At 47.5% G+C, this 12,769-nt stretch overlaps 1 protein-coding gene across 1 annotated transcript in view; it reads right to left on the reverse strand.

Annotated features, from left to right (window-relative positions):
- Nucleotides 1-349: 349 nt before the first annotated feature.
- abca1b (ATP-binding cassette, sub-family A (ABC1), member 1B) overlaps nt 350-12,769 on the reverse strand; it is a 61,930-nt gene continuing 49,510 nt past the window's right edge. The window contains 15 exon segments of the mRNA XM_038698859.1: nt 350-1,224; nt 2,631-2,874; nt 2,992-3,084; nt 3,234-3,337; nt 3,826-3,960; nt 6,831-6,972; nt 7,964-8,070; nt 8,148-8,210; nt 8,294-8,420; nt 9,828-9,957; nt 10,182-10,305; nt 10,959-11,103; nt 11,237-11,352; nt 11,465-11,642; nt 11,842-12,011. Of these exon segments, the coding sequence (XP_038554787.1) occupies nt 1,072-1,224; nt 2,631-2,874; nt 2,992-3,084; nt 3,234-3,337; nt 3,826-3,960; nt 6,831-6,972; nt 7,964-8,070; nt 8,148-8,210; nt 8,294-8,420; nt 9,828-9,957; nt 10,182-10,305; nt 10,959-11,103; nt 11,237-11,352; nt 11,465-11,642; nt 11,842-12,011 (2,031 nt within the window). The 3' untranslated portion in view covers nt 350-1,071.

A 12,769-nucleotide genomic window follows, 5' to 3' on the forward strand; every position in this document is an offset into this window, starting at 1 on the left:
ATAATCACCTTGTGTTTCATGTCTCAAGTCCCTGCAGACCTTTCTGGATGAACCCAGACCTGGATCCCCCTCTGACATGAACAGTGTCGTAAACCTGAAGTGACGCCCAGCTGACGTTACAGAACATCTGATATCGGGGAGGGAAACTGGTGAAATAAGTCGTCAGTGAACATTTAAACACGTCCTCAGAAAGTTTGCTGTTGCAGATTAATTTCTCAGTGTGGCTTTGCTTTGTCCACATTGTTCAGATCTCAGATTTCACTCTGATAAAATGCAGCAGAAGGAAAACATGAGTTAGACATGAACTTTACGATTTCCTTTAAAGACTGAATGAAAGAGGAGACGACGACTCTGCAGACTGGTTTCTTTTTATTGCGTGTGGTTCAGTAACAGTTCATCTTCAGCCTTCTGTCACATTAAAGACCTGATGATCAGAGAATAAAACAGTGCAAAGACGAACTGACGGCGTGAACACAAAGTGCTGAAGCTCCTTCTCTCTGATCAAACAATCACAACATGAGAAGGAGAACTGATCGATCGGCTGGTTCCAGCTTCAATACTGTAGTGTGCTTTCAGGAGCTGAGGTATTTCACTGCTTCACGCCAACACAAACAAATCTGCTCCTTTTTATTTTCTTTAAAAAACTAGAAAATGAATCAACTCTTCTTCGTGCAGCACTTTGCATTGAGCACTTTGATTGGCTGTTAAACGCTATAGGAAACAGTAATGACACTCTTTCATCTACACATATAAATAAAAGTCACAATAAAAACGGAATCAGACGTTTTCTAAGAATCGGATGTTTGCAGTCGAGCCCTCGGCCGTTTGAAATGATTTGGATTCTTCATCGTTGCTTCCGAACAAACGCTTCGATCACAGAAGATAAAACCTGAAGGCGGATATTCAAGTTTCTCTAACACTCAGTCCGGGCGGCGGGCGGCTCGGCGGCGCCACAGGAAATCATCTGCATTGACTGGCATGAGGCAGCAGGTGACTCCGTCTACAGTATTCAAATCAGCATGACATCACAACAGGTGAGGAGGGGGCGTCCTCTCAGCCTCCCGAACTTGATCACATGACGCTCTCCCTCAGCGCGCCCCCCCCCTCAGCAGCTCCTCGGCTCGAGCTCAGCGTGGGAACTTCGATGGAGACGTGTTTCCGTCTCACCGAGTTGTCTTTGGAGTGATAGTCGTCGCTCTGGTCCTTAGCAAAGTTCACAAACACCTGAAACACAAGAAACAAAGAAAACGACGTGACGATCAATTATTCGGAGACAACAGCTGATAAAGCTGAGAGCTGAAGATGAAAGCAGGCCGTGAAGTGTCGCCACAGCAGGAACCTCCGGGTCTAAAGAGTGAACCCTTAAACCTGCGTCCCCTCTAGCAGCCAGCGGGGGGCGACTCCAGCGGCTGCAGAAAGAAAATGTTTCTACTTGTCAGCTGATTTATTCCCTCAGTAAACACTTTCCTGATGAGTTTCTGGTCTCAGTCGCTAGTTTCAAGTCTTCTTCAACACAGCATGATGTTCATTTAGTAAATTATGGTCCCGTTTAGAGGAACAGAGACCAGGAAGCAGGGGAGGCTTTAGGGCGGGGCTACAAGCTGATTGACAACCTGTCAATCAGGATAGAGGCGACTCGTATCCGCTGCTCTGTGTACGTTTAACCAGCGCCGCTGAAAAAGCTCATCAGGAGTCGGCTGCTCATTTTTCAGGAAGTACGTTTTGTTTTAGGCTTGTTTGTCCAGCTAATGTGAATTGACCCTTCACTAAGCCACGTCCCCCTTAGTTACTACCCGGTGAAATATTGTCTAAGCGATCTCAGAAAGAAGCAGACAGTTTTGCAGTGTGCATTCAAAGGTTGTATTCAGGCTCTCAGACTGACGTGAAAAAAAGAAAGACAGAAGCTGAAGCCCACTGATCACAGAGTAAAAGTAAACTACTGTTTTATTATTGACTACTGAGAAAGAGGACGTTGATGTGAAGGATCAACAGTGTTCCTGTACAGCTGGTCTGCAGGACTTTATTACGTTACATTCAGTAGGAAGTTAGCCATCGTCAGCTAACTAACATCAGGAACGATCCACAGCCGACATGTTTCTGGATTTATTTCAGGTTTTGGAAAGAGAATAAATCGTCCTTCTCCTTTCAGCCTCTCTGGGTAGCTGCTGTAACTATTACAAGATGCTGCAGGACCAGTTTGACCAGATCTTAGAAAAATACAGCCAGAAGAAACCTCCTGTTGCATTAGAGTCAATGGAGCCATGAAAGTGTCGGACCTCAGTTAGAGCGAGTCCTATACTGCGCTGTGATTGGCTAGCTGCGTATTCGGGGGTTGGCTTAGCGAAGGGTCAAATTACAGATGCACCTTGCAAACCAAGCTAGCTAGCTCCACCCTCTCGTCCAAATATGGTCACGTCTGGTTCCAAAAAACAAGATGGTGACGGCCAAAATACCAAACTGGAGGCTTCAGACGGCGGCCCACAAACCAATGGGGGACATCACGGCGGCTACGCTAACTTCTGTTATACCAGCTGTGTTTTCCGGTCTGGTTGAACTCTGGACACAGAAACTGAACGGACTGACAGGTGAGAGAGTGCGTACCTGGTCAGGTGCGTGTTTTGTGTCTTTACCTGGTCCAGCGTGGTCTGAGTGACTGAGTAGTCCTCGATCCTCAGCGTCACTTTATTTTTGGCGAGGATGGAGAAGATGTGGGAGAGGGAGGTGAGGGAAGATGGCAGCTGGTACTGAAGCATGTTCCTGTGCTTCTCCTTCAGCGTGCTGCCGCTCAGCTCGCTCTCGATGAACTTCATGACGGGCAGCAGGTCGGGGTCGGGCCCCGCCACCCGCAGGATGATGGTGTACCCGTCACCAAACCTAACGGACAAAACCATCATTTATAACGACCGGCTGCTCACATCGGTCAAATGAAGAGTTCAAGCTTCAGGTTCACAGGAGATGTGTGTGTGTGTGTACAGTGTGTATCTGTGTTACCTGTTCTTCAGGTGTTGGACGCTGCCGAGACATCTGAACCTGCCGTTCACCATGATGGCCATCCTGGTACACAGAGCCTCGCACTCCTCCATACTGCAACACACACACAGTTAATATACACACCGTTAATATACACACTGAGGACACCATGTGAGGACAGGTATTAATCTTCACTATCTGAAGACACAAACATCAACCTGTCCTCAGGTGTGTCTGTCTCTTAGTGGACATGTTGGTCTTACCTGTGTGAGGTGAGGACGACGGAGCGTCCCTCCTTGATGACACTGTGGATGCAGTTCCAGAGCGCTCGGCGAGCTTTGGGGTCCATGCCGGTCGTGGGCTCGTCCTGGAACGAGGAGGACAGGTGAGGGTGAGGGTGGCCCACAGGTGGAGCAGGAAGCAGACGGAGGAGGGGCACGACTCTTCTTCTCTGTTTTGTAGTTCTAACCCTCCTCTGTCTTTCTTCTTCTATCCTCAGTAATCTTCCCTCTCTTACACCCCCCCCCCCCAATCCTGCTTTCTGATTGGCTTACAGTGGTCTGCCGCTGTTGTGTAACTCACAGCTGTACTGTATAAAACTTTATTTAACTCTTTATTTACAATGTGGTCAAATGTTCATCACGTTTGAGGTGTCATCTGCTGTGATCCAGCTGTACCTTCCACCCCCTCTCTTAGTGGTTCATTCAGCCCCCCTCTTAGGTGGGATTTTGTAAAATATATTTATAAAAGTTGTTTATTTCTGTAATGGACTGATGGGCTGTATATACAGAAGCAGTAAAGATGGAGGACAGGAAGTTGGAAACGTTTGGTGAATAAAGTGCGGTGTGTTGTTACCAGGAAGACGACAGGTGGAGCACCAATCAGAGCCATGGCTGTGGACAGTTTCCTCATGTTTCCTCCGCTGTAACTTCCTGCTGCTTTATCGGCATACTTCATTAGACCCAACTTCCTGATCCCCCACTCTGCCACCTGTCAATCAAACACATCATAATCATCATCATCACCACCATATCTGCAGTGTACAGTGACGTCTGCAGCGTACAGTGATGTCTGCAGCGTACAGTGACCTCTGCAGCGTACAGAGACCTCTGCAGTGTACAGTGACCACTGCAGTGTACAGTGACCTCTGCAGCGTACAGAGACCTCTGCAGCGTACAGAGACCTCTGCAGTGTACAGTGACCACTGCAGCGTACAGTGACCTCTGCAGCGTACAGAGACCTCTGCAGTGTACAGAGACCACTGCAGCGTACAGAGACCACTGCAGCGTACAGAGACCACTGCAGCGTACAGAGACCACTGCAGTGTACAGTGACCTCTGCAGCGTACAGAGACCTCTATCATGTACAGTGACCTCTGCAGCGTACAGAGACCTCTGCAGCATACAGAGACCTCTGCAGTGTACAGTGACCTCTGCAGCGTACAGAGACCTCTGCAGTGTACAGTGACCACTGCAGCGTACAGAGACCACTGCAGTGTACAGTGACCTCTGCAGCGTACAGAGACCTCTATCATGTACAGTGACCTCTGCAGCGTACAGAGACCTCTGCAGCGTACAGTGACCTCTGCAGCGTACAGAGACCTCTATCATGTACAGTGACCACTGCAGTGTACAGAGACCACTGCAGCGTACAGAGACCACTGCAGCGTACAGTGACCTCTGCAGCGTACAGAGACCTCTGCAGCGTACAGAGACCTCTGCAGTGTACAGTGACCTCTGCAGCGTACAGAGACCTCTGCAGTGTACAGTGACCACTGCAGCGTACAGAGACCACTGCAGTGTACAGTGACCTCTGCAGCGTACAGAGACCTCTATCATGTACAGTGACCTCTGCAGCGTACAGAGACCTCTGCAGCGTACAGTGACCTCTGCAGCGTACAGAGACCTCTATCATGTACAGTGACCACTGCAGCGTACAGAGACCTCTGCAGCGTACAGAGACCTCTGCAGTGTACAGTGACCTCTGCAGCGTACAGAGACCTCTGCAGTGTACAGTGACCACTGCAGCGTACAGAGACCACTGCAGTGTACAGAGACCACTGCAGCGTACAGAGACCACTGCAGTGTACAGTGACCACTGCAGCGTACAGAGACCACTGCAGTGTACAGAGACCACTGCAGCGTACAGAGACCACTGCAGCGTACAGAGACCACTGCAGTGTACAGTGACCTCTGCAGCGTACAGAGACCTCTGCAGTGTACAGTGACCTCTGCAGCGTACAGAGACCTCTGCAGTGTACAGTGACCACTGCAGCGTACAGAGACCACTGCAGTGTACAGTGACCACTGCAGCGTACAGAGACCACTGCAGTGTACAGTGACCTCTGCAGCGTACAGAGACCTCTATCATGTACAGTGACCTCTGCAGCGTACAGAGACCTCTGCAGCGTACAGTGACCTCTGCAGCGTACAGAGACCTCTATCATGTACAGTGACCACTGCAGCGTACAGTGACCTCTGCAGCGTACAGTGACCTCTGCAGCGTACAGAGACCACTGCAGCGTACAGAGACCTCTATCATGTACAGTGACCTCTGCAGCGTACAGAGACCTCTGCAGTGTACAGAGACCACTGCAGCGTACAGAGACCACTGCAGTGTACAGTGACCACTGCAGCGTACAGAGACCACTGCAGTGTACAGTGACCTCTGCAGCGTACAGAGACCTCTATCATGTACAGAGACCTCTGCAGCGTACAGTGACCTCTGCAGCGTACAGAGACCTCTGCAGTGTACAGTGACCTCTGCAGCGTACAGAGACCACTGCAGTGTACAGTGACCTCTGCAGCGTACAGAGACCTCTATCATGTACAGTGACCTCTGCAGCGTACAGAGACCTCTGCAGCGTACAGTGACCTCTGCAGCGTACAGAGACCTCTATCATGTACAGTGACCACTGCAGCGTACAGTGACCTCTGCAGCGTACAGTGACCTCTGCAGCGTACAGAGACCACTGCAGCGTACAGAGACCTCTATCATGTACAGTGACCTCTGCAGCGTACAGTGACCTCTGCAGCGTACAGAGACCTCTATCATGTACAGTGACCTCTGCAGCGTACAGTGACCTCTGCAGCGTACAGTGACCTCTGCAGCGTACAGAGACCTCTATCATGTACAGTGACCACTGCAGTGTACAGTGACCTCTGCAGCGTACAGAGACCACTGCAGCGTACAGAGACCTCTATCATGTACAGTGACCACTGCAGTGTACTGTGACCTCTGCAGCGTACAGTGACCTCTGCAGCGTACAGAGACCACTGCAGTGTACAGTGACCTCTGCAGTGTACAGTGACCACTGCAGCGTACAGTGACCTCTGCAGCGTACAGAGACCACTGCAGCGTACAGTGACCTCTGCAGCGTACAGTGACCTCTGCAGCGTACAGAGACCTCTGCAGTGTACAGAGACCTCTATCATGTACAGTGACCACTGCAGCGTACAGAGACCTCTGCAGTGTACAGAGACCTCTATCATGTACAGTGACCTCTGCAGCGTACAGAGACCTCTATCATGTACAGAGACCTCTATCATGTACAGAGACCTCTGCAGCGTACAGAGACCTCTATCATGTACAGAGACCTCTGCAGCGTACAGAGACCTCTATCATGTACAGAGACCTCTGCAGCGTACAGAGACCTCTATCATGTACAGAGACCTCTGCAGCGTACAGAGACCTCTATCATGTACAGTGACCTCTACAGCGTACAGAGACCTCTATCATGTACAGAGACCTCTATCATGTACAGAGACCTCTATCATGTACAGTGACCACTGCAGAGTGCAGTTGCAGAATGAGTCGATTGTGTCGTGTGTTTTTGCCATGTGTGATTGTGTCAGACTCACGTCGCAGACTTCCTTCTCGGGGACTCCTCTGAGGATGGCGTAGAACTCCAGATGTTCTCTTCCTGTTAGCAGCTCGTTGATGGAATCAAACTGAGGACAGTAACCCATGTTCTGATGTACCTCATCGATCTCCCTCAGGATACTACACACACACACACAGAACAGTTACACATGCACGATCCCTTCTGCTCAGTTTAAACTCAAATCCTCTTGGGAGGAACCGAGGGGGAACATTTGGGAACACGAGAACATGCAGCAACAAAGCAAAATATTAACCAACATGATGAGGCCTTCAGGTCCTGCTCTGTGAAGTATATAGTAACAACTACGGCCATGATATGTGGAAAGCAGGGGGGATCAAAGAGCAACTATCGATCTTTTTTTATCTTCATGTACTTTGGTTGGTTCTCTAAATATAAACTAAATTCTCAACCTCAGCACATCAAAGTTAGTTTCAGATTCAGTGTTGAAAGAGAACAACTCACATGCAGTATGAGAACATAAGAACATAAACATTACTCGTTCCGGCTGCAGTCTTTGCAGAGGAACACCAGCGACCCTTCCTGTGTGTGAACAGGACTTGATCCCTGAGCCACAGGTTAAGAACCTCATGTAGCTCTGACATTAAATCATTGAGCAACATCTCACCATGTTTTTATTCTAATGAATGAGTTTAACAAGAAACAAACCAGCTGCTGAGCTCAGATCAAGAACATGGTGGATATTTTACAGCTGATTAAGGCTCCATACACTTAGTGATAATTATATAATTATAAAACACACTTTATGTAATACAGTTATTATACTGGATTGATTTTAGGGCAACAACAGATACATTAATAAAACACGGTAATATGAGGTATGAACTAAATATATGAAACTGCTCACTTCATCAAACACTCTGAATAAAAGTGTAAAGTTAGTTTCAGGATCTGTCCAAACAAGTCTGAGAATCTGACTACAGCTAAAGCCAATAAGGAATTAGCAGAATAATAATCAGTGAACTATGTAGAACTTTATTTTACACGTCCAAATCTCTTCCAAAATGCTCCTAATAATTCCTGGAAGGATCTTTGTACTAATTATGGGTTTAATGTTGATTTCTAATTCAGTGCCGTGACCTTTGACCTCACCTCTTCCCGGCCAGGAAGGCCTCTCCGCTGGTCACCAGCGTGTCTCCTGTCAGCATCTTAAAGGTGGTCGTCTTTCCAGCTCCGTTCACTCCCAGCAGCCCGAAGCACTGACCACACAGTTCACCATTATTAACAATGTTTTTATTAGCTTTGAAATGATTATTGCTTATTGGACGACTCTCACCTCTCCAGGTGGAATCCCGACACACAGCTGATCCACCGCCGGCTTCTGCTTCCTCTTAAACACCTGAAGGTTCAAACACATGGAGTCAGCGTACAGGTGACATGATGATGTCTTACTTCCTGTGAAGTCCAGGTGAGTGTGTGTACCTTGGTGAGCTGTCGGAGCTCCAGGATGTCTCCGTGTCCGAGGCCGTGGACGATCCTCTGTCTCTCTCGGGCCACGTCCTCGTCCTCCTCACCCACAGCTCCCAGCTTGGTGAGTTTACTGACGGGCCTGCACAAACACACACAACTTTATTTATATAGCACTTATCACACAAAAGTACAAAGGGTTATGAAATACAACCGTGCACTTTAGAATGAGTGAGGACGAAATCATAAGAGAAGATAAAAACCTTAAAATACACAGAGAGCCTTTAAAGTAATCGGTGAGATCCTTAAATCCATCCTAAAACTGACCGGGAGCCAGTGCTTTCAGGGTTTTCTGATCAAGAGAAGAGGCTGATGTAAAAATCTGAAAGTTAAGAAATAAAAGCTAATCTAACGCTTTCTGCATCTGTAGACCTAAAATAAACCTGATCTCTGAGGTGACAGAAACACGACTGTAGCACTCAGTGTGCCGGATGTGACCACGTTATTAATCTGGGGTGATTCATTATTGTTGCGTGCACACATGCAGTTGCGGATGTGCACACGTATGAGGGGTGTAGAAGGTCAGACACACATGAGTCCACATGTTCAGGTATTTAATCCAGTCAAATTTCAATCAGGCCTTTTTAGTAGATTCTCTCCGCTGCTGTGGAATCTGAAGTGAAACCATGTGCAGCCTCCTTTTTAGTTTTTTCTTTTTGAAAATGTATTTATTATAGAGGCTACGGGCACTAATGCTGAAGCAAGTTTAAATAATCCTTTTTCTAATAATCCTTCATCTAACATTAACATTAAAACCATAAGCCCCGACACGACGCTGGATGGGCGACACTAATGTTGGCCTGGCCGCTTACTGAAACACTGAGACACATTAAAACTTTTATCAGCTCAGCAGCACCCGACTTTGTTGTTCATGTCTGCTGAGAGAGCGAGGGAGAGAGGCGTTTTTTCCACAGCTGGAAGTAGCTGCTGCCATTATTGTGTCACAGTCTAAGATGCAAAGAACTTTGTTGTCCGTTGTAAACTCTGTGCGACCAGCAAAAAGCTTTCAACCGCGAACATTTCTACATCTGATTCATTGAAGCATCTGCTGGAGCAGCAGCGTGAAACTTACAGACAGAAACTCCGGCAGCGGCTGCCACTGATGCTCAGACTCGTCGGGAGAGAGCGCCGTTAACGTGACGTTTTGTAACTACTGAATACTGCTCTTATAAATAAATGCGCAGAAAAACAGCTGTTCTAAAGTCGGGATTTACGTGCTTTGTTTTTTTTTTTAGCCGGTGGCGTTAAGAAACGTCAGGCCTAGGCTATATGCTTTGTACAATCTCCTTGCTGCTGATGAATATGATATTAGTTAAAAAGTCAGGAGAGACAGCTTTGATTGGGGTGGAGGGAGGACTTGTCCAACACTGTTTACGTGTCAGAGTTTGATTTATGACCTGCTGCTGTGGTGCGTTCACTGACTCTGTTCATGTTGTTACACACAGCGGAGGTTTTGTCCCGTGGTCCAGGTGTGTGTAGGTGTGCGTACCTGGGTTTGATGAAGAACCTGTACTGGATGAGGACAGTGATGATGAAGAAGACCACTCCCTCCACAGCCATCGCAAACAGGTTCTTGCCCACCATGTCCCACTCCAGCGGGGAGCGCAGCCGGTTCTCACCTGAAACAACATCCACAGAACACGTTCAGCAGCCAATCAGCAGCGAGGAACACGGCAGGAAGTCACATGAAGAGTTGGACTCACAGCATCCAATAAGAATATTTTTAAGATATTTATTTATAATATCAGATTGATTTATTTGATCAGTGTTTAAACTAGACAGGATTTCACAATAAAAGTAAAATTTGATCTTCAACCCAGACTGCTGACAGCGTGTGTATTACCAAATCTCTCGAGGGCGTCGGCCATCGCCTGGTTCTTCACCATGTCGATGAGTCCTCGACCGAGACAGAAGTGCGGGAAGATGAGGAGGACGTTCTTCAGGATGTCGTTGATTCCTCCAATCTCCTGTCAACAGAAAGTTAAGTTGTCTCTGAGCTTCAGATTAAAGCTGCAGTGCGTCTCTGAGCTTCAGATTAAAGCTGCAGTGCGTCTCTGGGCTTCAGATTAAAGCTGCAGTGTGTCTGAGCTTCAGATTAAAGATGCAGTGCGTCTCTGAGCTTCAGATTAAAGCTGCAGTGTGTCTGAGCTTCAGATTAAAGCTGCAGTGCGTCTCTGAGCTTCAGATTAAAGCTGCTGTGCGTCTCTGAGCTTCAGATTAAAGATGCAGTGCGTCTCTGAGCTTCAGATTAAAGATGCAGTGCGTCTCTGGGCTTCAGATTAAAGCTGCAGTGTGTCTGAGCTTCAGATTAAAGCTGCAGTGCGTCTCTGAGCTTCAGATTAAAGCTGCTGTGCGTCTCTGAGCTTCAGATTAAAGATGCAGTGCGTCTCTGAGCTTCAGATTAAAGATGCAGTGCTTCTCTGAGCTTCAGATTAAAGATGCAGTGCGTCTCTGAGCTTCAGATTAAAGCTGCAGTGTGTCTCTGAGCTTCAGATTAAAGCTGCAGTGTGTCTCTGAGCTTCAGATTAAAGATGCAGTGCGTCTCTGAGCTTCAGATTAAAGATGCAGTGCGTCTCTGAGCTTCAGATTAAAGCTGCAGTGTGTCTCTGTGGTGACTCACATTGTTTCCGAACAGCTCCATGACGAAGGTGGAGATGCTGCCGTTGATGCCGATGAGGATGTTGACGCTGGTGAGGACGACGTACGCCGTGCTGGGGATCTTAAAGAAGAAGGAGGCCGGGTACATCAGAGGAGTGATCGACCACCTGAGAACAGAACAACGAGCAGAGAAAACTTTTAAGGTCCGTCCCTTTGACTTCTTATAGTACTGTGCAGTATGTGTAGTACTGTGCAGTACTGTGCAGTATATGTAGTACTGTGCAGTACGGTGTGTCTGACCCGTAGAGCAGCAGCAGCAGGGCGAGGGCCGGCAGGTTGGTGGTGGACACGTAGGCATTTTGTTGGAAACAGATGAAGATGAGGATGACCAGCACTGCTGGGACGATGTAGTTACACTGCAGAGAGAACAACAAAAACAACAACATCAGAAACAAAAAGATCAACAACAAAAAGCACACTTATTCACACATGCCAACACACGCTGGGTGCATTGGTTTTGCGTCTCACCATGTCCCAGGTGAAGTTGGCCACCCAGTAGAGCAGCGGCTGCACTCCGCTGATGAAATGCATGTGTTTGGCTTTGCTGACTCGCTCCTGGATGAGGAAGACCACGAAGCTGGCCGGGACGAAGGACATGGCGAAGATCACACAGATGGACACCAGGACGTCCACAGAGGTTGTTACCCTGGAGACAGAGAGGAGGAGGAGTCAGGCATGTAGATGATGACAGAAGGAGGCCACGATCGCCTGTCAGGTGTACTGCCTCTCAGGTGTACTGTCTCTCAGGTGTACTGCCTCTCAGGTGTACTGCCTCTCAGGTGTACTGCCTCTCAGGTGTACTGCCTCTCAGGTGTGTTACATGCCAGGTGTGTGTGTGTACTCACAGTGCGACCTGGGACAGCTGCTCCTTGGTCAGGTTCAGAGGGTGGTTGAAGGCGCTGATTCCGTACTTGGTGGCGTCGCTGCCTGCAGGCAGGTTCGCTCTCAGGATGCCATTGTTCATCACGTTGATGAAGGCCCCGATGCTGTGCCAGCCTTTGTTATTGAACCAGATCTGAGGAGAGTCCATCAGCTCGTTATCATTTACTTATCTTACTGTAACTACTGCAACATCTGTGTCTACTGTAACTACTGTAACATCTGTAACATCTGTAACTACTGCATTATCTGTGTCTACTGTAACATCTGTAACTACTGCAACATCTGTGTCTACTGTAACTACTGTAACTACTGCAACATCTGTAACTACTGCAACTACTGTAACTACTGTAACATCTGTAACTACTGTAACTACTGTAACTACTGCAACATCTGTGTCTACTGTAACTACTGTAACATCTGTAACATCTGTAACTACTGCATTATCTGTGTCTACTGTAACATCTGTAACTACTGCAACATCTGTGTCTACTGTAACTACTGTAACTACTGCAACATCTGTAACTACTGCAACTACTGTAACTACTGTAACATCTGTAACTACTGTAACTACTGTAACTACTGTAACTACTGCAACATCTGTGTCTATTGTAACTACTGTAACATCTGTAACATCTGTAACTACTGCATTATCTGTGTCTACTGTAACATCTGTAACTACTGCAACATCTGTGTCTACTGTAACTACTGTAACTACTGCAACATCTGTAACTACTGCAACTACTGTAACTACTGTAACATCTGTAACATCTGTAACTACTGTAACATCTGTAACTACTGTAACATCTGTAACTACTGTAACTACTGTAACATCTGTAGTTACAGTAGTTACAGTAACTACTGCAACATCTGTGTCTACTGTAACTACTGCAA

Source organism: Micropterus salmoides, unplaced genomic scaffold (assembly GCF_014851395.1).
Source record: "Micropterus salmoides isolate LMB-PRFRI ecotype aquatic unplaced genomic scaffold, ASM1485139v1 Ms_hic_scaffold_5, whole genome shotgun sequence".
Taxonomy (NCBI): domain Eukaryota; kingdom Metazoa; phylum Chordata; class Actinopteri; order Centrarchiformes; family Centrarchidae; genus Micropterus; species Micropterus salmoides.